The sequence below is a fragment of the Podarcis vaucheri genome (assembly GCF_965113315.1).
Source record: "Podarcis vaucheri genome assembly, chromosome: 3".
NCBI classification, from domain to species: Eukaryota; Metazoa; Chordata; class Lepidosauria; order Squamata; family Lacertidae; genus Podarcis; species Podarcis vaucheri.
Genome location: NC_138761.1, coordinates 31,355,886 through 31,382,239, shown reverse-complemented (window position 1 = coordinate 31,382,239; position 26,354 = coordinate 31,355,886). Strand labels below are relative to the sequence as shown.

Genomic DNA, 26,354 nt, shown 5'->3' with positions numbered 1-26,354 from the left:
TTCTGATCTGAGGATCTGATCAAAGACTTTGCAATTAGAAAAAAGTAGGATTTTTTTCAAATATAAATAAAGTGGAAGAATATAAAAATAAACGTTATTTTCCATCTTGCTGCAGGTTTTGTTTCATTTTGGAAAATAAAATTTTATTTTATGGTTTATTTTTGTTTATATTTTGAATTAGATATATATCAGGGTACCAAAACCTCTCTTTTTTAATACTGTTTTTATTTATTTTCATGGTACAGAAGATAATGTGGAGCCTCTAAAGGTCTTAATTGTGTCCCAGTTGTGGATCAACCCAACTAGGCTGTTCTATCTAGTAACAAAACCAGACATCACAAATTAAACAAACAATTTATTTACAGTCTACTTTTCTGTTCTTTTTCTTTTCAGTGCAGTATTTCTTGGCCAGATTACACAAAGCAACACATTTTGGCAAGGGCTTGGGGTTGGTGAAATACTTCACATTGTGAATGAGGGGAGGCAGGTGGGGGAGTTAGAAAAGGACAAAGAAGAAGACATGGTCTCTGTGATTTCCTGGACCTGGGAAGGCTCCTCTGCCAGCAAAGATGGGAAAGGTCTCCCCTGAGCTACTTCTGTGAGTTTCCTTCCTATTAGATCCTGAGGCTGAGCCAGACTGCCCTCTCCCCACAGCTCACTCACTGCTGTGGGTTGATGCCCTACGTAGTTCGAGAAACCTCTGGTCTTCCCACCTGCAGCAGAGGTTAGTACCCCAAATCTGGCAGTTCAGAGGTAGTTTACCTCATAAAAAAATAACATATTTCCTAGGGGTTATTGTACCCCACACCCACCTGCAGTTAGGGGGTGCTACTATTTCCCAAGCGGGGCGATCACTCGGCTTTTGGCAGCTTCCCAAACAGATAGCTGGTTCTCTGAGAGGCAGTCATGGGGAGTCCCGTAGGCAAAAAGGCGGCTCCAGGCGCCTTAGAGGTTCTCTGCCTTGGTCCAGGCCTGTGGGAGCCAAAGGCGACTCAGGGTGAACTGCAGTCTCCGATCCGGCCGGGTGTTGCAGCTCGGGGCTGTGCCGTTGCAGGGCCTGCTCGGTGTCGGCCCCCGCCTCAGTCCGTTCCGCGTCGCTGCCGGGCTCCAGATCCAGGGATTCGGCCTCGCTGCTTTCGCTCTCGCCTTCTGAGCGGCTAGGGCTGCGCTCCACCTCTCCCTCGACTGTCGGCGCAGCGCCCCCTGCTGGCTTCTCTTCTGGCTCCTTCTCTTTGTCCTTCTGCGCCTGCGCCTCCTTGGAGTGCCTCCACTTCATGCGCCTGTTCTGGAACCAGACTTTCACCTGCAAGTGAACCACAGAGCAGAGACACACAGGGCATCAGATGGGGGACCTGAGGCCAGACTGCAATTCTCCCTCTCCCAAGGTCCAGGGCACCACTAACCCCCAGCCCATATTCTTGTACCCCTGGCCCAGAGATATAAAAATAAGGAATTCATGTTTTAAAAGAGTAAAACATTCTAGTCTTCATGGGCATAGGAAAATAAATAAATTTCAGGGTTCAATTCTGCACACATGTGAAATATTGTGTGAGTTTTCCTTTATTTTTTATTAGAAGGTTTTATGAGCGTAGAGAAAATATTTTCTCCGTCCACAACTTAGCTGTATTATAGTACCCCCTCTGTTCCCTACTCCAATAATTTTTGCCATCACAGGGATCATGGGCACTTGATCCCATTGTGCTGAGTAGATCTGGGAAAGAGCAGCCCACAAGCCCAAGCTTAAGCAGAAATGAGCAGATCTGAATTTAATAAGAAAACCACTCGTTTCCAATTTTCGAACAAAAATGAATTAGAGAAGATAGGAAGTATGTTCAAAAGGCAAAGACTTATTATTGCTCTGGCCTCTCTTATTTCGATCTTTTAAAATAATTACCTTAAATGTAAAAAAAAAAGAAATAAAGGAAACAAACGACCGTAAATGCAGTTGTCATCTTGATTTTTCATCATAGGCTCTCATGAAAATTGAACATATTGTTTAAAATACAGCATAGAGAGGCTATAGCAAAACCTAGAATTGTTTTTCCATAGTGGGTGGGTAGCAGTGCCAATCCTACTGTTTACTCAGAAGTAAGCCCTAAAGATTTCAGTGGAACTGCTAGGCAATACACATACAATTGCAGTCCAAAGATGTTTACTCTTTACTTATTAATCTCCTCCCTAAGCCCACTTGGGTATTCTGTTGAAATCGATGGGACCTGCACTCAAATGATAATATGTCTAGGATTCCTGTATTAATCTAGAAGAGGTGTTTTCCTGGCCACAAAACTAGCCACAAAATCCCCATTGAGGTTTTTCTTCTCTGCCATCGGAGTCCTTTGTAGTTCTCTCTTGGGGTTGAGTATATTGAATGGAAACACTTCAATTAAAAAGGAAAGGTAAAAGAAAGCCAGTCTGCTGGAACGAAGGAGCTTGCATTCAACTCAGATATACTCAGAGCAAACTCACTGGGATTAATGGGCCTAAGTGAGCTGATTTCAATGGATGTACTTGGAATAGATCTAAATGTTGAATAAACAACTCAATGTATATTATGTGGATGGCAGTTGCTATCTCTGCATTATCCAGGCAAATATCATTGAGGAAGTGATCTTTTGAAATCAATGTGTCTACTGTATAGCTTATTAAGCCTTCCACATTGTCACAATAGAACAGCACAGTCCCTTATTCCCCCGCTCCCTCCAATCCCATGCCCCTCTCTCTCTTCTTTAGCTAAAAGTATTTTCATTACTGATATTTAGTTGTTTAGCAGGCTCTACAGTACAGTGCTCAGCTTTGCAAGCTCGCATAAGGGTTAGCATAAATTATTGCCAATTTTCTACTGGAGTCCCAGATTCACTGCTGCCAGACTAGATTGGGTGGCAAGGCAACAGCAGACCAGCTGCACTTTGAAATCAATGTTGCTGGCTTTGTGGCTGATCTCTAATATTCCATAGGCAAATGCTACTTGAACGGAAATATGTTAACACCTACGATTTGGGGCTGCACTTCTTCATGTATGTGTGTCTTTCCCAACTGACAGTAGGATTGTCCTTATAAAAACCAAGGGCACAGACCAAGACAAGCTCTATCAAACCCCACTGCTTTCAACCAGGAGAAATTTATGCTACAATCCCATACACACTTTCCTGGGAGTGAGTCCCATTGGAGTGAATGGGGCTTCTGAGCCAATGTGCATATGATCACACTGGTAAACATATATGAACTCTCCCACTGAAATCAGTGGGGCTGGAGTGTGCATGATTTTGGTTGGATCATGTCCTAGATGTCTCCTTTATTTGTGCTTGTTCTCTTAGGTGCAAGAGGTTACATAATATTGATTTATTTATATTTAATTAATGTATTTATTTGGTAGATACAGATTTAGCAGCTATAGGTGACTGCCTTTCTCAAGTTCAGTGGTCACAATTATGCAGTTTTCAACATGGTGAAGTCTAATCCGGCATTGGATTGGGCCCCACTGTATAGAAAGCCAAAACTCTGATGTTCGGTAGGACATGCACAGCACTGCAGCCATAGTGTATTCTTTATTATACCTATATGCCCCCTCATCCCACAAAATATAGTCATGAGCTTAATCCTAACCATGTCTACTCAGAAGTAAAGCCTATTGAATTCAATGGGGCTTACTTTCAGGTAACTGGGGTTGTAACCTAATTTATCCCTTTACTTTTGGTGCACCCTGAAGCATAATCCTGTATATCTTTACTCAAAAGTATTGATTGGTTGCTTCTGAAAATTAACTTTAATTGGATTGGGACCCACTTTAATTGGATTGGGACCCACTGGTAACCTGATCCTTTTTAAAGGCAGGGTACAGCATACAATTATGTTAACAAGAATGAAAATAGTACATGTGGTACAATGGTTAGTGTGTCCAGGTTTCAAATCTCCACTCAGCCCTTAAACTCACTGGGTGACCTTGGGCCTATCGCTCGCTCTCAGCCTAACCTATCCCGCAGGGTTGTTGTGAGGATTAAATAAGAACTATGGACCCTTGTACCCACAGGACCACCTCTCCTGGTATACACTGCGGAGGACCTTATGGTCCATAAATAACAACACATTGGAGGTCCGAAGCCTCAAGGAAGTTAGATTGGTTTCAACTAGGGCCAGGGCCTTTTCAACACTGGTCCCGACGTGGTGGAATGCTCTGTCACAAGAGACTAGGGCCCTGCAGGATTTGACATCTGTTCCGCCTGGCCTTTGGCTTAGACTTACTCTGACCCCTTATATGGGATTTGGTATACAAATTTTCCCTTGGCTTTTTTGCTGGCCCATGTAGGACCAGCATGGATAGCTGGCTCGGGTGAATATCTGATGTTTCCTCCCTTTATGGTCTTGATTTATGGGCTACTACTAAAATGAGGCTGCATTTTAAGCTGTATTTTAATTAACTGCTTGTTTGTTTGTTTGTTTGTTTGTTGGGTTTTTTCCTGTTACGTTTTATTGTAATTCATGTTTGGTGTTGGCCGCCCTGAGCCCAGCCCTGACTAGGGAGGGCGGGGTATAAATAAAAATTTATTATTTATTATTATTATTACTATGCAATCCACCTTCAACTCCTTAGAGAAAAAGCCGGGATGTAAAAGAAATGAATGAATAAATAAACGTTCCTCAGCACACCTTAACATTCTGTGTGTATTCAGGAAGAAATATGTTCCAATATATTTCCCTAGACTCTGAAAAACACACACCACAAACATATAGCCTTAGATGTTATTACACCACTCAGGTTCTATTGCCAAGGGGAAATATTCTCTGTGTGCAAGGGATATAATTCCTCCTATAGAATATTTTCCTTTACAATGAAATAAGGGGCTGGAAAAGTACTTTGAAAAATCCCTTGAGGATATCTATGAGTCCTGCTGGACTGTTCCACAGCTCATTCCAGGGGGGGGGGAGAGGCTGGTCTCTCGAGGAGAAAGGTGCTTGGCTTGCAAAATTTTGCACCCACGAGCAGCATTCGTGTTTTTTCACCCCCACCAGAAACACCTCGACCTTGTCTAACGGTCAGCACCTTGCCTCCAAAGCAGCACTTCACAAGGCCGAAATATCACACGGCCTCCCCGCTTCTTTAGTCGCGTTTCCTACCAGAGCTGCACTTCACAGTCGAAGCCCCCAATCCTCATCTCCCTTCGCAGCCAATTTCGTCCTTCCTCGCTGGCTTTTCCCACTCTCAGCCAAAACAAACACTCCGGGTGTAACTGACATAAATCTTCCAGTGAACTTCTGGTCCCTTTCCCCCCCTTTGCTCGCTTCAGCAAATCGACATGTATTTACTGCATTACTAAGCACCAAGCAATGTGAAGATACCTCATATTAACGCTGCAATACTTTACAAATTAAGCCCGAGGCGAGGGGGGTGGGGAGCGCAAGTATCTCAATGGCTCTCTTCTCTCCGCCTGCCCACGGTTGTCTAATCCCCGCCGTCCCAAACGCGCGCAGCCCGATCCTTTGCTGATTTCCCCACCAACTGTGCGGCTGGACTCAAAGGGGGCTAGCTCTCAAGATTGCAATGGTGGGAGGGGAAGAAACCTCCGCTTTGGTTTACGCGGAAGCAAACGCAAACAAACTCGGCAAAGAAAGATGTAAGGCTTAGCGATTCAGAGGAACTTCTCTTGGAGTAAATACGCACAGGATCGAGCGCACGCTTCGCAGGGAAATCCTAAACATGCCCTGGATTGCAGCCTTAGGGGACGAGGTTTCCCTTTATTTCACTAGAGAACAGAGCTTATACCACAATCAAAAAGTTTTTAAAGTGGCGTAAGACTCGTGTGTGTGTGTGTCACCCCTACTTCTCTGGAATTTGTAAAACATCATAAAGATGATGATGATGATGATTAAAGGCCTGCCCTCTTGAAATAAAGGGGAAATGTCCTCTCATCCAGACTTTTACTGATACTACATTTCACTGATTGTTAAGTTAACCCGATCCTAACCTTATGCCCGTTTTCTGTTTCCCTGGCGCGTCGAACCAGGGATCCGCGCCCCGCGCAAGCGCTTACCTGCGCGTCCGTGAGTCCCAGCATGGCTGCCAGCTGCTTTCTGTCCGGCTTGGTGACGTACTTCTGGATTTCGAAGCGCTTCTCCAAGCCTTTCCTTTGGAGATTGGAGAAAACCGCTCGGGACCACGAGCGCTTCCGCTTGTAGGTCTGAGGCAGCGTGTCTTTGGTGAGCACGGCGTAGGGCCCTGCAGGGTAGAAGGAAGGCACCAAGGAAGGAAGGAGGGAGGGAGGAATAGAGGAAAGGAGAGAGAGAGAGGTTGAATGAGAGGCCAAGGCGCCGAAGAAGCAAAGGGCGAAGCGCGTTCAGTGGGGCGCACTGGTAGCACAACACCTTCAGGATTCGGGCACTAATAAAAGACCCATGGGTCTCTTAGGAAAAATCCTAACAATATGCAAAATAACACTTAACGGGTACTCTCGATTTATTTCAAAGCACTCATCCCACCCTCCCACCCCACTTTATGAGTTCACCCCACACAAGAGTTCCACCTTTATTTTACTTTTAGGCACCGTTAGTGTTGGAGATCAGGTCTATTGAAGCTCATGCCCCCATATACCCCCTCCCATTCCCCGATTCTTCCTGAAGGTGAGCTACCTGTAAACTCATGACTTTCCAAACAGCACCTACTTCTCTTTGCAGTGTAAGCAGCCCGTGGATCCCATGGGAACTTTTCTTCCAAGTATGAATAGCCTTTTAGGATTGTTTTTAGGCAAGGCGGGGGGGCAAATTCTCGCAAGCACCCCCTCTCAATCCTCAAGGCTCTCTCTCTTACCACACCGTTCCTACACACACGGTTAGGAGCTGGGCACTCACAGCCCGCCGCCACCATCACCACCGAAAACTCGCAATGGCGCCTTTACCGCGATCCTAAAGAACGCGCGCTTGGACGGCGCGGTTGTTAGGATCTGGCGCCTAATCGAGCCTTCTGCTTGGCCGTAAGTCCCATTGACTCCCACGGCCCTTACTCCCAAGTAAACCGCGCGCGTTCCTGGGGATGCGATCGCCGGAGAGCAGAGCGAAAGGATGGCTTGGGGCAGAAGGGGGTCGCCCCGTGCGCGCTGGGTGCGGGTTTAAAAGAAGGGTGCGTCTGTACCTGGAAAAGTGTCTTGAAACTGGTGCTGCACGGAATTCCTTGGGGTTGTGTTTAAAGGCCCCAGGACCGCGGAGGTCTCGTTAATGGGCTCTAGAGACGCGAAGAACTGGCCGGCCGGAGGCTGTAAGGCGGGGAGATGAACCCCAGATGGGCGGCTGGTGGTTAATAAGGAAGTCAAATCTGCGGGCACAGGAACAAGGAGAGCTCGGTTACAGAAGAAGGCAAGGAGAGAGAAAAGGCGCACGTTCCCTGAAGCCCCTCGCAGCCAGGGTTAGACTCTGGGCAGAATTAGGTCTTATTCTGGGCAGAATTAGGCCCTTCTTTGGGATCCCCCGCCCGGTCGTGCCTTTTGCTTCCCTCACTTGGAAATACGGGGAGCCAATCCTGCTTTTCTTGGGGAGCCTCCTGCTCATTTGCTGAGAGGGGGGCTCCACTTCTACCCCCCCCAAGTCCTACCCTGCCGGGAGCGCGGCTTACCCTTATCTAGGCAGACGGGGAAAACGGTGGGTTTTTGCACGACGTTGTTGGACGGTGGCTAGGCTGCTAATTACACCCAGAAGGAGCACCGTTCCGTTCAATGGTTTTACTCCCGAGTAAATGTGTGCGGGGGCTCGGAGCCTTGAAGCTGCCTCTTCCACTCACACCCAACCACGGTGTTACAGATATTTAATTTTATTTTTGACTTGGAAGCGAGCCCTCCCCACCCCCCGTCCGGGTGAAAGCAATGGGACTATCCTCCCGGGTAAACCTTCTTAGGTTCAAGATGCGGGTGGCGGGTTGTTGTGGTTTTGCTTAGGATGGGTTGCAATCCCCAACTTTTTTCCTGCGGGGGGACTCCAGACTGAAGTCGAGAAGTAACCCAGAGAACTAACCCTGTGTTACCAGGGCAGGTTTGATGGCAATAAATGGGAAAATTAACTTCCCCCAATTAAGCTCTTTGGCTCGGGGTGGTTTGAGCGATCCTCCTATTTCGCAAGTCCAGGGCAGAAGGTGTTGGGAGAAAGAGCAAGGAAGAAGCAAAGGGGATTGGCGGATCAGAGCAGAATCTCCAAGCCAACATTATTGGGGTATAGAGGCGCTTTACCGTGAAAACGCACGCCTTTCTTTCAGCGCCCCTGTTAAAAAGCTGCGTTCGCTCTCTGTAATTATTAGTTTCACTAACACGTCTGGATTGAGCTCCCGCTCGTGATCCGGCACACTTTTAACCCGACACTCTTGGATTTATGTCCGAAGGGAATGGCGAACGCATTGACTTGGCAGAGAAGTTCTGTTGGGGTCAAGGGGTTTTTATTTTTTAGCCAAGCGGGTAGAGGAGGATTTGGGGCCCACTGAGTTTTGATCCAAGCGATCTGCCTCAGCTATGGAGTGGATCTGGCACGGTTCCGAGAGAGAATAATAACAACAGCAACAACAATAATGACTTGGGGGGGGGCTCTCAAAAATCCCACTGGAAGGGAAGAGGTCTGTCTGTGAGTCACCCTCGGAATCCAAGCGTTGACGACCCATTTACCAAATGGAGAAGTGAAACCACCTTGGGTACAGATCCTACTTGTTCGCATCAATGGGAATATTTAGCCCTGACTGACATGGGATATTATTTTCATCCAGTGCACCAGGCCTCCATGCTAGAGTTGGCAGTCTTTGGGGTGAATATGCCCCCAAGGTCATTTTCTCTCTCGCCCAGACCCCACTACCCCAAAGATCAATCAAGATTGAGGTTGTTTGGGGATGGGACAAAAGAAATACGTCGATGATTTAGTCGCCCTGGTTTCAAAAGAAAGTGAGCTTAAGCATGCTTTCAACTGCAATGTCGAAATCTAAGAAACTTACCGTACTTCCAAGTAAATACGTGCCGGAATGGGAAGGCTGGCGGCCTCTGTTTGTTGCTGCTGCTGCTGCTGCTTTCTGAAACTTTTAGGCAAGCCGATTGCTCAACTGTGCGCTCCGTTGAGCAACAAGCAGCACAAATATGAAGGCGCTGGGTTCCTTCCCCACCCGAAGAGCACGTCGATTACGCGATGAAACTTACGTTTCACCCAGCGCAACTACTCGGGGTTGCACCTACCTATCCACGAACTGGTGAAGGCCGCCAGAATACCCTTTCTCCTGAGAACATTAGAAGCGCCCAAGCGGATCAGACCAAAGGGCAACACAGCCCACCGTGGTCAACTCAGATGCCCCCCCCGGGGGGACCCACATGAAGGGCAGGGACGAAATAACGCTCGCCTTCCTGGCTAGAGTACCCACCACAGCCCTTCTCCAGGGGCCCTGAAATGCCAGGAGCTGAACCAGGCTGCATAGCTGTCAACTTTCCCCCCTTTTTAAAGGGAAATTCCCTTATTCCGAATAGGATTCCTCGCAAGAAAAGGGAAAAGTTGACAGCTGTGCCGGGCTGTCATTCTTCTAAGGCACGAATCTTTTAAATTATGGACATAGCTATCATTTAATATTTCCATACATATAATTCCAGGAATCAAACTCCGAAATCGGAGGGGCTTGCCTATCTGTCTCACTGCCTCCTTATTTAATTATCCATAGAGTCATGCATTTTTATATACAGATACAGACACACGCGCGAGATCGATACAGCTATGAGCACGATCGACGGCGAAATTGCGCTCAGCGTCCATTGGAATGAATGAGGGTTCCCTGTCAATCCGCACAAACCCCCTTTCCTGCTTCAAAAGCAGGACTCCTTAAATTCACCAATGGGGTGGCGATGGGGAAGAGGGTGGGGATTTAAAAAATAAATCAAAATAAACCCTCGGCTTTCTCTCTACCTCTCAGCGTGTTGCTTTCCTTGAGTTTCGGGTCAAACTCGGCGGATAAAATGCGGTCAATCCCAAACTTCAAGTCTTTGCTGGAGGGCGCGGGCGCCGAGCCGGGATGAGTCTGGTGGCTGGGGCCCCTGCCTCCTCCGGGAGAACGGTGCTGCTGCTGCTGCGGGTGAGGGTGGTGGAAAGCAGCGGAGAGAGGCGACAGGCGGGCGGGGAAGGCGACGGCCCCGTCGGGGGCCACCAGGGGCGTGGGCCGGAGCGGGGAGGCCGCGGCGTGGAACTGCGAGTGGGCATGCACGGCCCCCAGGTGCGCGGCCAGCGCGGGCGCTCCGGGCAGCCCGTCCACCGACGACGCCTCCCCGGCGGCGCTGGCGGCGGCGGCGGCGTGCAGAATGTCCGCGATGCAGAAGGAAGGTTTCTTGAGCCCCGACGGATCCAGCGGGAAGCAGCCGGGCCCCGACGGGGCGCAGTAAGCCGCCGACCACAGGCTGAAGTTGGAGGCGTAGAAGGGCGCCAGGCCGGCCGTGTACATCCTGCCCGGGCCCAGGGAGTGCCCTCCACGCCCGGCTGCTGTTGCTGCTGCCGCTGGAGGAAAAGTTCAGCGGCCGTCGAAGGAAGATCGTCAGCGCCCACTGAGTGCCTCTCGGCCTGCGCGCATCGCTGGGGGAGCCGAGCGGGGACAGGCAGCGCTGTGCGAGGCGAGCCGGCGGGGAAAGACAGGCGCGTCAAACCAAATAACAACAACTAGGCGCGGGGGAGAAACTCCCCTCTCGAGGAGGAGGAGGAGGGGAACGCGGAGACAAGGAAAAGGAGCCGCCCGCCCACCTCGCTCCGCCAAGCCGCGCCTCCCCCCGAACACAGGTTTTTTTTTTTTCTTTTCTGTTTTCCCTCCTTCGAACGCGGCGTCAAAAGAGCAAATACTTCTCCTGGCACAGCGGATTGGGCGGCCGGCGACCAATCGGAGGAGCGGAGGTGTAGCCGAGGGAGGACGAAGGGGCGGGGCCGCGGCGAGCCACGCCTCCTGCGCGCCAAGGAGGAGGCAGAGCCAGGGATGCCCGCTGCTTCTGTCTGCGCCAAGGAGAAGGGGGAAGATTCTGGCTCAACAGCCTGTAATGGCCCTTCTTTGCTGCACCCTGTCAAAGGACGAGGCGCAAAGAGGTCCGACGCAGGGCTGCCCTGCCTTTCTTCCCGTTTCCTGGAGGCGGTGAACAATCCGGAGTCAATTCGCATTCCTCCCAACGCCGCTTTCAAAGAGGAAGAGGGAGCGAGGAGGCCTCGTTAGCGGGGGGGGGGAGCTGGACCACGATTCTCACCATCCTGGACCTTTGGGGTGGGGGCTGCTGGGAGTCAGAGTCCAGCAGTATCAGGCGCTGCCACAGATTTTCGATCTCTATAATTTAATGGAAAGGGCGTCTCCTTCTCTAATTCAGTCTAAAATTTTGCGGATTGGGAAGAAAGAGTAAACCTCGCCAAAAGAGAGAGCGGTAGCGCAAACAATACGAACCTTTGCTTCAGAATGCGCTACAAACAAAAAATATCAGCCCAGATAGTTGACCTTTGATTTGTATGTAATAAAAATGTAAATGTGCATCCTATGTATGTTTAGTCAGACGTGAGTCCCATGGGGTTCAGTAGAGATTATTTCCGATAGGATGCCTAGGACAACCACGTCAGTCGAATTCGCAATATTCTACCAGATCATCCAAAATTCTATTCCACTGAGTTCAATGGGAATGTTTAAATGGTGCTTAATTTTCAGTGCTTAACTCTCCCGTTTAAGTCAGTGGATCCTCAAAGTGATGAACTTTAAATGTCTGGTATCCTATTTAAAAATAAATAAACGCCGAAGTCAAAGGTATACAGTATGCTTCCTGCAGATCCAGCAACTAGTTAAGACGAAATAATCCCATTTTGAAAAAAAAAAGTCTGGGCTTAAACAGAAATACTAGAAGAGGGCGCTTCGCTCAAGTGAATGAGAATCCTATTAAAAGGTTGCTTGTTATTTTAAAATTACGTTTTAAAATCTATCATCAGTTAAGTCTGTCTTTCCACAAAACCAATAGGCATCCATACACTTCATAAGGCTGCGATCCTATTTACACTTTCCTGGCAGTGAATCTCAGTGAGCACAATGGGACTTACTTCCGAGTAGACGTGCCTAGGATTGCACTGTAAATTGTGCATATGGTTTAAACAGAGACAGGAGCTGACATTTACTTGATAACGTAAGCATTTAATCTATCTTTTCTGTATACTGACAGCCATAGTCGAAGCAGAAGTAGTGCCATTAACTTCAGAAGGGCTTCTTGTAATGCGCTGAGGATAAAGTTGAGGTTATTTAAAGATATTTGCATTCGGGCAGTCAATTTATTTTTAAATGGTTGAATGTTGAGGAAATGGCAAGAGTTTTCACTGAGCAGGCAGAGACTCAAAAACAAAAACAAAAAAACAAAAAAAAACCAGTCACACAAGTTTTGCATGGAATGAGGCACTGATTTCCACGGGAGAGGGTGTGCTACCTGCGCGTCATTTTCCCACTGACGTCAAGGGGGCTTAAATGGCCTTAGCCATGGCTGGCTGGGCTGTGTGCAGCTCTTTTGAAAATACGCGCGCGCGTGCGCACACGCAGATACACACACACAGAGAGAGAGAGTTGTTGAATGGAAGCCTCACAATCCTCGATTCAAAGGGCTGTTAACTAACGCAGGAGTAAAAGAGTGTTTCTCTGGACATGGCTGCGAGAGAATACGCGCATCTTTCGGCGTGCTATTTTGAATATCAAGTGCCGGGAAGACATATCGCAGCGTTAAAAGTATTTCATGAATCTCATGCTTAGATTTTAACATTTCACCTGGCAAAACTGCAGAGTCGGTTGTGCCAAAAGCCGCTCCGTTTTTCTCCGACTTGTCACCTTTTTCTGCAGCCTGTTAATTTCCCTTAGTATCCGCCCCGCACCTGGATGAAGCTGAGGTCTCTTTAGGTTTAACATCTTTCCATCCTTCTGAACAGGACGAAGTTTAGCTGATTCAAACCTTTCGAGGTACCTTTCCCCTGCTGGATAAAACCGACGTGTCCATACATCTTTCGGGGAGGGGGATAACAACCGCTTGCTATCGCGTGCAGACTTCTCAGGGAGCAAGTGCCATTTAGCTCTTGGGGAGCTGTTTTTCCTTTGCTGCAAGAATCAAAATTATGCGCGGATTAATATATAGATTTGTGCACGATAATGAGTGCTGTTCAATCATAATGGCACACGATTGTGCTTCGGGAGGGAGGTGCGGCCTCTCAGCATCTAGAAGAGAAAAATGTTTTGCGTTCTTGGACGCCTAGTATTTAATCACTGCAGCTTCTAACTTCTGATCAATTGCAATTGTGGTTTTCTATTAATATAAGATGAATATAATTAGGCTGAAACTGACACAGCAGGCAGTCCTCTGAAGAATACGGGAGGGCGCCTGCATCCAAAGGAGAAGAATCAACACTTCTTGAGGATCATGGATATGATCGGCGACTTGATCACCAGACCTATTTAGCGACTGGAACCTAGGGATGGTTGCTCAATTTCGACGGAACTCCTCCAGTTATCAAGCTAGCGTAGTTAGGATCACAGCCCAAATATCAATAATGTAAGGCCATGAGTGAAAGAGAAAACCAATTCTTTCAGGGGGGGGGGGAACCACATTATTCACACAGAGAGGAGTTGCAAAACTTCACCTTGCAAAGTTCCTACACAAACATTGAGGATTTATTTTAATAAATAGCACCCCTATCCAAATCCCTGTTACAATAAAGGAGGCGGGTTTTCGGGGAATTCTAAACGTAAATCCCAGTGGTTTGCTTCCCAAGAATTAGTGTTTTGGTATGAAGGAGCTCCTAACCCTGAGTATCTTTACTTGAGAGTAAATGCCACCGAAGATAATTGGAATTGCTTCAGTGTAACGATCCCCGCCTCTAAAAATTAAGGGAAGCCGTCCGTTTCAAAGTTGGGATTCCGCTGGTTTCAACCGCGTATGTGACTAAAGGACTTTCCCCCTGAAATCAAAAGCGATTTATTTCTTTGGATCATGGCCCAGGGACTTCGGTTTCACCTGGATGAGGACCGGCTTGCGTGGCTGCAACCCTTTTCCATGACAGCTAGTGGAAGAATTGCCACTGAGTGAGGGGGATGAAAGTCCCATTTATTGATTTACTGAAAACGAAAACAATTACAAAAGCCCAATTAAGTTCTGGGTGGGTGGATTTCGAATAGCAAAAACAGGCCTTTTCTCAATTCGGTGAAGAGGATGAAAAAGGCAGAGGTTGGACAAATTCTGGAGGATTGCTCGCATCCCCAGAATTCCCATTCTGGACCAGGAATTGGGAATCGGAGTCACTCCAGATCTTTATGGACTCCAACTCCCATCAGCCTCATTCAAGGTCAGCGGTCAGGGAGGATGGGAATCGTAGTCCAACAATATCTGGAGGGTCGCAGGCTCTCTATTCCTGTTCTAGCAGAAATGTTTTTTTTTTAAAAAAAAAAACACTCTTAAAAAGCAAAATGATAGCCATTCGCTTTCGTTTCAACGGGACTCCGCTTCCCTGCATATGGTTGTATTAAGAGCGCAGCCTGGAGCCTCCTTTCTAAATCGGTTCAGTTAAGGAACAGGAACATCAGGGAAGGTTTACTTTCAAGTAAACATGTTTGGACAGGGACCTACGGTTCTAAGTTGCAAGTGAGTCGAGATCGATTTAAGGTCAGGGATGGCGAATTGGCTCGTCAGTTACACGAATCAGTGTCTCATGGATAGATACTACTGTTCAGTTTGGAAGGAGTAAAAAAACCAACAACAACACCCAGACAAATTTAAGCTCCCTCGGAAAATCACCGAGGTAATGTGCGAAATAATATGAAATACATTATATAGGTGCCAGGTTCTAGTCTCACAGAGGTGGAGCTGGGCCTCTGGCCTTCACAACGAAACCTTTCCCTTCGCCCTTTTGTAGTCGCCGCCGTGCTAAAAAGGGAGCCGATCTGCCGACGACCCCAAATCTATTTTGTGTGTATTGGATAATCTTGGGGGGGGGGGGCGAGGCAGAGCACATTTTGGATAAAGGAACGGAAAGATGCGGGGGAGGGGAGAAGGGAAGCCGCTCGATCAACTTTTAAATGCCTAAGGATATCTAAAAATAACTTGTAGGAAATACTCTCCCAAATATGCTACAATGAAAAGGCTGACCTCGGGCTGCGCCTCCTCGCGCCTTGGATGGAGCGGGAAGGGAAAGCTGCGGCCCTGGTGGGGGAATTCTTCGCGGGGTGGGAGCCATCTGTTATTGTTATTTTCGAAAGAGCACCGAAAGACCCACAACCACCCAGAAATCGCTTCTCCCCGGAGAAAAAGAGCAGCAGCTTTCACCCGGAATATTGTTGCCCTGTTAGGAAAGGAAGTGCTTCTTCACGACTTGACTTGCGGAACTCACTGCCCAAGGATTCCCTGCTTACCTCTACGTTAGGTGGTCGATGAAAGCACCCTTAGCTTTACTACTACTACTACTACTACTAGCCTGCCAATGTGTCCGTCCACTATTACTAGCCACAGAGCTTCCATGGGCAGATAAAGTTTGCCTGTACATACCAGATGCTGAAGACAGATAACAGCGACTGGTCCTCGCCTGCGGGGTCTGCTTGTGATCGTTCTTGGCTGCCCGCTGTTAGAAGCTGAAAGCTGGAGCAAATGGACCTTAATCGGATTGTGTGACAGTGGGACATTGCCAGCCATCTTTCAGTCTAGCCCACCTCACAGGGTGGCTGTGAGATTTGAGAAGAGGGCGGGGCTATCTAATTACATAGACAGAAGTGACCATTTACGCAGAATCTACAGTACAGGACGCAGCTACACCAGCATCCCTGACGGATGGCCTTCTAGCCTATGCATAAATACCTCCAGCGAGGAAAGGTCTCTTTATACCTGGGAATTTTCTTCCAAGGAGACTTTGCTTTGAGCTCCTTGGAAGATATGCAATTAAATGGACAAATAAAGCCCGCGGTTTGCAGGTTTGGGCATCCAGCCTGTCACCGGGGCTGGAACATAAATTTTCCTAGCGGGTAAATAAATTGGGGGGGGGGCAGCGATGGCTCACATGGCATTTCCACGTAGGGTTGAGAGAGTGAGAGAGACCCCCGTTTGGAGCCCCGGGAAACCGCTGCCAGTCAGTGAAAACAGTCTTGAGCTGGATTTACCAATGGCAGAAAGAAGGGTGGCAATCGCTCTGTGGGGGGTTAGTCAGGATTTATTTCCCTCCCCTGCGAATCTCTCTCCAGGCCTCCTCCTGCTCTCCATCCCATCCGCCTGGCTGGGCTAAGTTCCCCTCCGAGTTCATCGGGGACTTTTCGCGAAGTCCCCCGGATGGGAAGATTAAAGGGAAAAGTCGCAGCTGTATATTTATGTTTTCATTGCTAGAAGGGAATTGGTTTCCTCGCATTTATTTTCGTGGTTGTAATACACACGGGCGGATTTGCGTCACCCCCGCAACTTGCCGGTCGAGATAAAGTTGCACAAATATCGAGAAGGGAAGCGCTCCGGCTCATTATGGAGTGTGTGTGTTTTTCTCCCTCCCTCCACCCTCTCCTTTTCTTCTCTCTCTCTCTCTCTCTCCGGAAGAAATAAGGATTTCTGCTGGATCCTAAAATACTGAAGGCGCTTCTATTTTGGGCCCCCAATCTCGCAGGCGCATCCGCTCATTTAGGCCGCCTTGGAGCCTATCAAAAACAGGAGATGACCTGGGCTCTGCAAAGCCACTCCGCTTCCTGCTTACCCTCTTCTTTCTCCTGGAGCAGAAGAAGCAGGGGGTTGCAGCCAGGGAACGACTCCGTTCTCCTGAGCTGCCTTGCGGCCACAATCTCGGCTCTGCAGACCTCCCTGTTCAGAAAATACTTTTCCCCCCCAAGTCACACAGCGCGTGGTTAACCTATGGAACGTACTGCCACAAGAAGTAGCAAGGGCCACAACTTGGATGGCCTTGAAAGGGGATTGACCGTATATGCCTCTGAATGCCCGTTGCTGGGAATCACAAGTGGGGAGGTTGCTGGTGCGCTCGTGTCCTCCTTTTGGCCTTTCCTGCAGGCTGTTCTTACGTTCCAAGTTATGGGCTGCGTGCACGCGGTGCATTTAAAGCACATTCCCTCCACATATGAAAAAAAATATCACAGGAGCTGTAGTTTTGTTAAGGGTGCTGAGAATTATAGTTTTGAGAGAGGGAAAACAGGCAGGCAGCCATGAATAGGATTGCAGCCTTACTAAGAGCGCAAGCCTACAGAGGTCTACACGGAAGCAAGTGTTTAAATTTGGACTGGGAGAAAGTAATGGCTGGTTTTATGTTGTGAATCGCCCTGAGACCTATGGGTATAGGGCGGCATACAAATTTAATTAATACTAATGCTACTAATAATAATAATTCACACGTGCAAGGTCACATGCACGTGTGACCGGGCTTGGGTCACAGTCTAATCTTCATAAAGAGAAAAAGAAGTCCTTTAGTCTACGGCGGTCGACTTGCACCTGTGTAAACTTAAAAAAAAACCTGCAAAAATTCGTGCGGCGTTTCCAAACAAATGTGGGCCTTCGCAGCGCACCCAACGCTGAAGGAAATGCAACGATGAGCAGCAGCCAATATGGTCGGAAAGAAAGGCTGGTGAAGATGAGAGGACAAATGCCCACCAGACCCCCCACCTGCAAAAGAAACGAGAGTTTCGCCCCAGCGCAGAGCCTGCGGCTTGTTGCGGCAGCCACGCCACGGCAAAGTGGCTGATTTTTGGTCTGGCTGGTTGCTTTGTTGCCCCAACTGAAGGCGGCCTGGCGTTGCTCCAACACGTCGCCCTCCCCGCTTTCTCTGGCTTTCCTTAAAGCCCCCCTGCGCTTCCTCTCCTACCCCTTCAGTTTAGCCGTTTCCTGCGGCTGCCTTTTATAGATGACCCCCATCCCAAAGGCATCCCATGACTCTATTTCTTTCCTCTGAGCTGGAGTCTCTCTGTAGGTGTAAGTACACGTAGACATACACGCGTACACGCGCTCGTGCGCGTATGAACCGATATAAAACGATCTAAGTAAAAAGGAGTCTAACCGGTGACTAAATCGGTACCGCAGTCCTTGGCGGGGCTTTAAAAAACACGCAATGACTCTTTTAAGGCGATTAAACACCTTAATCTCAGATGTTCATCCTTGGGAGAAAGGGGCGCCACGCTGATTTTAATGGCATTTTCGTCCCCGCGGGAACTGGAGCGGAGTGAAAAGACGCGGAGAGAGGTCACCTTCCTGCCTCCTCTAATTCAGCGGTGAGGATTCTGGACTCTGAATATGATGCTGAACTCCAGCTCCCATCATCCGTGACCGCTGGCCAAGTTCACTGGGGCTGATGGGAGTTGGAGTCCAGCAATATCTACCGAGCCAGAGGCTCCCTATCCCTGAATTAATCGCGCTCCCGGCGTCCTCAAGTGCTAACACAACCCTAAAAGTGTCAGGGCGATGAAGGCTGCCATTCAAAACGCACTTGCTTAGAAGTGGGCCCCACCGAATTTAGCAGGACTTACTTCTGATGAGTAGACAGGGTTAGGATCGCGCTGGCTCAGTCCACAAATCATTTAAAGTCCAAGCGCTTTGACTCAAGGCCACACGTCCGCCCCACAATAAGGAAATCCAAAGCATGCTTAAAGCCGGATCCTATAGCAAGGCAGCCCTGTATAAGGAAGCTTTTTATGTTTGGTGTTTTATTGTGTTTCTGTATTTTGCTGGAAGTCGCCCAGAATGGTTGGGGCAACCCCTGCAATCATTAGGGTGTACCTCGAGCACAGGATCAAGACGTGAGCGGCTGCCAGCTTTCATTTCCAAAAGGGCTCCTGTGTTTCCAGGCGCACCAGATGAAATTCCCTCCATTGCTTAGGAAAGCCCGATGGACGTCTGTTTGCCTGGCGGCTCTGAAATGTACGGAAGCCCAGGGGAGGGAGTTGGTTGGGGACCCTCCGAAGCAACTTTGCCTGCAAAGGACCTGGGTGCCAAAGCGACACACGGGCATTCTTGCCGGATGCTGAAAATCTGCAACGTAAGTGAAATATATGCGATCATACTGGGCATTTCCTGTTTTCAGTGTCGTGCAGCGGGATGGTTGCATCAGGGAGTGCGATGTTCTTTTTGGTTGCTGAGCTTTGACTGCTGCTTAAAACACCTCTTTGAAGTGGCTGCAGGCAGCCCACGCTGGGCCACGGGGCCAGAATAAACGCTCTTGTAATTACCCTCCGGCGCTTTTATCTCCGTTGCAAAACCCTCCAGAAACCGACCCAGTCAGCCCCTGGTGACGCTCTTGCGGTCGCCTCGGCCTTCCTTCCCCTTGCTGTCCTCTTTCGCCGCTGCTCAGTGAAAGGACCTCTGCAGCCTTATCCTGCAATTTGGGTTTCTAATGGTTTGGAAGCAGGATTCCCGAGGCATTGACCCGGGATCGTTTTGCTATACACTGGTACCTTGGTTCTCAAACCAAGTCCGTTCCAAAACCAAAGCATTCCAAAACCAAGGTGCGCTTTCCCCATAGAAAGGAATGCAAAACAGATTAATCAGTTCCCGACTTTTAAAAACAATACCTAAAACAGCAATTTAAAATGAATTTTACTATCTAACAAGACCATCGATCCATAAAATGAAAACAATAATCAATGTACTGTACTATAAAATAAATAAGACAGTATTGTAGATGATAAAAATTAAAATTGATTTTTTTTCTTACCTGCACTGATGATAGTCATTCTTTGGATGGGGGGCTTTTGACCATTTCCACAGTCACACAATCATTCATTGATTGACAATCAGTCAATCAATCAATCAATCATTCAGTTGCTGAACGGGGTTCCACACAGTTGCAAAAACAAATTAACCAAAAAAGCCTCAAAAATAAAAATGCAAAATAAATAGCAAAAACAAAAGCATCAAACTCAATCCATTCCGGAAGTCTGTTTGACTTCCAAAATGTTCGAAAAGGCACAGCTTCTGATTGGTGCAGGCGCCCCGGAAACAATAGCCGACAAGTGCATCAGACGTTCGATTTCCGAAAAACGTTCAAAAACTGGAACACTTACTTCAGGTTTTCGGCATTTGGGAACCAAGGTGTTTGAGTACCAAGGTATCACTGTACAGTGGTACCTCGCGTTAAGTACTTAATTCCTTCCGGAGGTCCGTTCTTAACCTGAAACTGTTCTTAACCTGAAGCACCACTTTAGCTAATGGGAACTCCTGCTGCCGCCGCGCCGCCGGAGCACAATTTGTGTTCTCATCCTGAAGCAAAGTTCTTAACCTGAAGCACTATTTCTGGGTTAGCAGAGTCTGTAACCTGAAGCGTATGTAAGCCAAGGTACCACTGTATTACTTTCCTAGAGCTCACTTTGCCTTCTGGGCCATGAAGACCAAGTATTGTCGAAATAGGGGCTGGGAGCTCAGTGACAGAGCATCTGTCTTGCAGGCAGAAGATCCCAGGTTCAATTCCTGGCATCTGCAAGGATGGCTGGCAGGCAGACACCCCTGCTTCAACCCAAGAGAGCTGCTGCCAGTCAGTGTAGACAATATGGAGCTAGATGAACCAATGGTCTGACTCAGTATAAGGTAGCTTCCTATGTTTCTTTTATTAAAGGGCATGGCTCCTCTCTCTCTCTCTCTCTCTCTCTCTCTCTCTCTCTCTCTCTCTTGTCTGCTAGATCAGGCCAATGGCTGACTGTGTCAGTGATGCTTGTGGGAAAACCACAGAGGACCAAACACAAGAGCCTTCTCCTCCCTCCTGCCCCAATGCTTTCCAGAAACTCATATACCTGAAGGAGGGTCTCCACCCCCATCGTTCTATCCGGACACTGAGGTCCAGTGCCGAGGGCCTTCTAGCGGTTCCCTCACTGTGAGAAGCCAAGTTACAGGGAACCAGGCAGAGGGCCTTCTCGATAGTGGAACTTGCCCTGTGGAACACCCTCCCACCAGATGTCAAAGAGAACAACAGCTACCAGACATTTAGAAGACATCTGAAGACAGCCCTGTTTAGGGAAGGTTTTAATGTTTAATAGACTATTGCATTTTAATATTCTGTTGGAAGCCGCCCAGAGTGGCTGGGGAAGCCCAGCCAGATGGGCAGAGTATAAATTATTATTATTATTATTATTATTATTATTATTATTATTATTATTATTATATTCAGAAGCATTACTGTCTCTGACCATGGAAACAGAGTTTAGCCATGTAGCCATTCTTGTTCTCACAACAACCCTGCAAAGGTAGGTGGAAAGAGGCTACACACTTCTCCAATAAGTAAGGATTTGAAGCCAAGCTGCCTCCATCTTACCCTGGCACTCTACCCTGCAATGGCTTCATCCCACCAAATAATTTCTCATTATTTCCTACCCTGTCTAACCACAGAGCACCCACAAACCCTCAATTTTACGCACCCTTAACTTGCATAGGAGGGATGCGGGTGGCACTGTGGATTAAACCACAGCGCCTAGGGCTTGCCGATCAGAAGGTGGGCGGTTTGAATCCCCGCGACGGGGTGAGCTCCCGTTGCTCAGTCCCTGCTCCTGCCAACCTAGCAGTTCGAAAGGACGTCAAAGTGCAAGTAGATAAATAGATACTGCTCTGGCGGGAAGGTAAACAGCATTTCCGTGCGCTGCTCGGGTTCGCCAGAAGCGGCTTACTCATGCTGGCCACATGACCCAGAAGCTGTACGCTGGCTCCCTCGGCCAATAAAGCAAGATGAGCGCCGCAACCCCAGAGTCGGCCACGACTGGACCTATAATGGTCAGGGGTCCCTTTACCTTTAACTTGCATAGGATTCAGTGGGATTTACTTCCCACTGCATTAGAGAGGGCTACATAAGTCTTTTGTTTGTGAAATAATTTGAAAGCAATTTCTAAATCTGCTTACTCGGAGATAAGTTCAACAGAGTTCAAAAATTCAAATAATCTCAAAATGGCCATTTTCCAAAACTGCATTTCACCCCCAGTTAATTTGAATTAAGATTTTGTTGTTTTGCACTGATAACCCTATCAGCTAATTAGGAATAATGACATGGGCATGGCAAACTAGGGGGAAATACTTGGATTTGAGCCAGTTGAGCCCAATTTAACACAATAGGACTGTAAGAAGTGTCATGGCTCAAGGGCAGAGCATCCCTGGGAATGTCTTCAGTCTGAAACCCTGGAGAGCTTCTACTATTCGGGGTAGACAATACTGAGTTAGGTGTCCAGAGTCCTGACTGAGAATAAGGCATGTTACTATGTTACTAAGATCCATTGAATGTGTCATCATGAGGTCTGTGTAGTCAAGTGCCCAGGAGCATTTAACTTGTGGCTCTCCAGATGTTGTTAGACTTCAGCTCCCATCATCCCTGTCTATTGGCTGGCCGGGTCTGATGGGAGTTAGAGTCCCAACAACATCTGGAGAACCACAAGTTAGCCACTCTTGGTGTAACAAGGTGAGGGAAATGGAAACAATGAGGCCATATGAGAAGGCCTGTCGCATCCATCGGAAAATGGTCTGGACAACACTGGCATTGATTTGGATCAGATGGGGATTGGTGCCTCTGCAACAACAGCTCCCATCATTCTTGCTGGCTGGTGTTTATGAGAGCCAGTTTCCTGCTTATTTCAGGATCTGCAATACAGGCAACAACCATTTCATGCCCGTCCAATATGTGCACAGCTGTGCACACACACATTATTCAAACCTGGAAGTGGCACTTAAAGGGGCAAAAACGGCAGACACACCCCAAGACAGCAAAAACAACAAAAATGGTGCAAAACAGCATCTAGCAATCCCATTCCCTTTGCACTGACCTTTGAAGCCAGTGGAGAGTTGGAGTCTGAGCAAGGAGGTTTTTGCAGGCTTTTTCAATGGTGTTCCCAATATATGCAACTTCAGTTAAATGCACGGTGCCTTGGAATGTAACTGCTACGTAAATGTACTACAGATTGGGCTGCCAGATGGTCAACTTCTGCTTCCAGGCGGAGAGAGAGCCCACTTACTCTATCCTTCCGCTTTTGAACAGCTCTTACCTTCACTGGAAACGGTGGTTTGCTGAAAACGGCAGTGCAGGCAGGTAATTTTAGACTCTGGGCTTCAGGTCTCGCTGAGGGCTCTTGAGCTAGCAATATACAATGGTACCCCAGGTTACATACCCTTCAGGTTACATACGCTTCAGGTTACAGACTCCGCTAACCCAGAAATAGTACCTCGGTTTAAGAACTTTACCTCAGGATGAGAACAGAAATCGGGCGGTGGCGGCAGTGGGAGGCCCCATTAGCTAAAGTGATGCTTCAGGTTAAGAACAGTTTCAGGTTAAGAACGGGCCTCCGGAATGAATTAAGTACGTAACCAGAGGTACCACTGTACATTACTTCACCTACTTCAAGATGAGAGAGAAGCCTGCCCTGTTGGACAGCCGCTGCCCTCAAACCCAGCCCTGGGCTAAAACTGGCTTCCCACTGGCTGCAGGGCTGCTCTCTGCAAATCAAATTCCATTGGATTGATTCGTTTGGGTAATCCTGAATTCTAGTATTATAGAAGCAGGAAGCCAGGGAACCCTGTCTCTGTTCACATTATTATCACATTTATAGCCCCAAGGAGCTCAAGGTGGCTTACATGATTCTCCCCACTCCTCCTCAGTTAATCTCCACAACAACAACCCTGTGAGGTAGGTTAACCTGAGTATTACAGTGTCCAAGGTCACTCAGTGAGCCTTGAACCTTGGTCGTACGTGGGTATCCATCAGTGCTATTTTTCTAGAAAAAGAAATGCCAGAACAGCAATGGTGCCCACTAGAGAGTTCTGGCTGAAAAAAGCCTTATTATTATTATTATTATTATTATTATTATTATTATTATTATTATTGTAATAATTATATTATAGTAGCGGCACTCGCCCTGTGGAACGCCCTCCGCCCTCCCACCAGATGTCAAAGAGAACAACAACTACCAGACTTTTAGAAGACATCTGAAGGCAGCCCTGTTTAGGGAAGCTTTTAATGTTTGGTGCATTACTGTATTTTAATATTTTGTTGGAAGCCGCCCAGAGTGGCTGGGGAAGCCCAGCCGGATGGGCGGGGTATAAATAATAATAATAATAATAATAATAATAATAATAATAATAATAATAATAATAATAATAATTACCCAATTTGAGCTTTTCCTTCTGGTGAAATTGTTCCAGGTCCTTGACTTTAACAGAGAGCTCTATCTAGTTTAACTGCACAGGAAGACAATTGTTAGTGGTAAGAGCTGCAGGCACACTGTTCCTTTAAAGCGCATTTGAAACACATTTTCCACCTCAAAGAAATCTGGGCGCTGTAGTTTATTTATTAAGGGTTGCTGGGAACTAAAACAACTCTACAAGCTTAGAGATATATTACTACATCATCTTATGGACTTGTACCTCCTTAATATTTTTGAAATATCATTAAAAAAAAAAGGCTGCTGGGAATTGTAACTCTGTGAGAGGTAAACTACAGTGCCCGCTGCCCAGAATTTTTTGAGGGAAAGAATTGCAATTTCCCGGTTAATATGCACACCTGTCCCCAAAGAGAAAGGTCACGCTGGAAAATGAATGTTCTGGCGCCGCCTGCTGGTCAACTGGCAATAGTACAGGGTGCAATTCTAAGACTGCTCTGTTCTATCCCGTTGTGCCGGCGGAGGGGAGGGATAATGTAAGAGCCTCTCAGTGTTTGGATGCAGACGGTTTTCCTATGCAACAGAAACAAGAATGGACATTTCCTTAATGGTTAAGCAATGCACAAAAGGTCAAAAGTTCAGATTTGCTTTACTATAATTCAGGTTTATTAGACTTCGGAAGGACCTGAGATGCTGTCAGGTTGCCAGTGAATGATGGCATATGTTCAAGGAAAAGAACAATAGATGGAGCCAGGTGGTGACTGCACTGTGCTATTTGATAACCCATTACAAAAAAAATAAAAATAAAAATAGAAGAAGCCAGGTCATCATTTGCAGTTTCTAGACAGCATAGCTCACCTGCCTCCGAAAACAGACAGTCCAAGAGTGTTGGTGTTGTTGTTGTTGTTTAGTCATTTAGTCGTGTCCGACTCTTCGTGACCCCATGGACCAGAGCAAGCCAGGCACTCCTGTCTTCCACTGCCTCCCGCAGTTTGGTCAAACTCATGTTGGTAGCTTCGAGAACACTAACCAACCATCTCGTCCTCTGTCATCCCCTTCTCCTTTCCCAGCATCAGGGTCTTTTCCAGGGAGTCTTCTCTTCTCATGAGGTGACCAAAGTATTGGAGCCTCAGCTTCACGATCTGTCCTTCCAGTGAGCTCAAAAGCATCAATTCTTCGGCAGTCAGCCTTCTTTATGGTCCAGCTCTCATTTCCATACATCACTACTGGGAAAACCATAGCTTTGACTATACGGGCCTTTGTTGGTAAGGTGATGTCTCTGCTTTTTAAGATGCTATCTAGGTTTGTCATTGCTTTTCTCCCAAGAAGCAGGCGTCTTTTAATTTCGTGACTGCTGTCACCATCTGCAGTGAGCCCAAGAAAGTAAAATCTCTCACTGCTTCCATTGTCCAAGAGTGTAACACAGATTAAAAACCATACAGATCTGCATCATAAGATAAGCTAACTTGTAGTGCAACCCTACACATATCTAGTCAGAAGTGAGTCTCATATGGAGCTTCATGCCACGCTGATGTGCATAGGATTGCAGCATTAGAGAAGCTCAGTAGTACAACACATGTCTTGCCTGGAAAAGAACCCAAGTTAAAGCTCTGGTATCTGCAGGTAGGTCTGGGAAGGACTGCTGTCTGCAACCCTGGAAATCCACTGCCGGTGGAGGCAGAGTGGCAATATTAAATTAGATAGCTGGCACAAGGCAGGTTCACCTGGCAAATCATTCAGATCAGATCCCAGGCTGCCAGGGTGGCATGAGGAGCCAAATGCATAGTGTCCCCTTAAAAGATGTGCCCGGGGCCATTGCCCTGGCAGCCTCTTCCACCCCCACCCCCTGTACATTGAAGAAACTCATCCAACCCCAACATAACATCAGCCCTTTAAAATGTCCTGTTGCCTCCCCTTTTGCCTCATCACAGTCAAAACACAGCCAGGCTTCCTGCCTCCACTGGGACTCTTACAGCTTAAATTAATAAACATGTATGATTGTGTAGCTCATATACAAGCCCCTTAGGGTTGCCTTTGAGCTTGAATCTACTGAAGGGTAGATCAAGTCCTCAAGCAACTGTTTACCGCCTCGGCTCTTGCGCCGTTTCCTCTCTTCAAGCTCCTGTGGGCTTTGAAACACTTGCGCTCCCCCCCTGCTCAAAGGCAGCTAGGAAGGAGGACGGAGAGACTCCCCCTTAGCGCTCACGTTGATTGGAGCTGCCACGGTGTGGTGTGTTGGTCTCCAGCTTGTAAAACAGCAGACCGCTGGCCTGACGCTCTCTCAACCTCTGCGCTTCCACAG

General features: G+C 47.7%; 1 protein-coding gene across 2 annotated transcripts; it reads right to left on the bottom strand.

Annotated features, from left to right (window-relative positions):
- Window positions 1-342: 342 nt before the first annotated feature.
- Window positions 343-10,765, bottom strand: HLX (H2.0 like homeobox). Of its 2 annotated transcripts, XM_082215846.1 has the most exons (4): window positions 9,901-10,761; window positions 7,121-7,300; window positions 6,027-6,211; window positions 343-1,303 (listed from the first exon to the last, which is right to left on the bottom strand). In XM_082215846.1, the coding sequence occupies exons 1-4, from the start codon at window positions 10,427-10,429 to the stop codon at window positions 905-907; spliced, it is 1,293 nt and encodes a 430-aa protein (XP_082071972.1). In that variant the 5' UTR covers window positions 10,430-10,761; the 3' UTR covers window positions 343-904. The 2 variants fall into 2 exon arrangements, with proteins under 2 accessions (XP_082071972.1, XP_082071973.1); XM_082215847.1 differs by lacking the exon at window positions 7,121-7,300 and having other exon boundaries at window positions 9,901-10,765.
- Window positions 10,766-26,354: the final 15,589 nt, after the last annotated feature.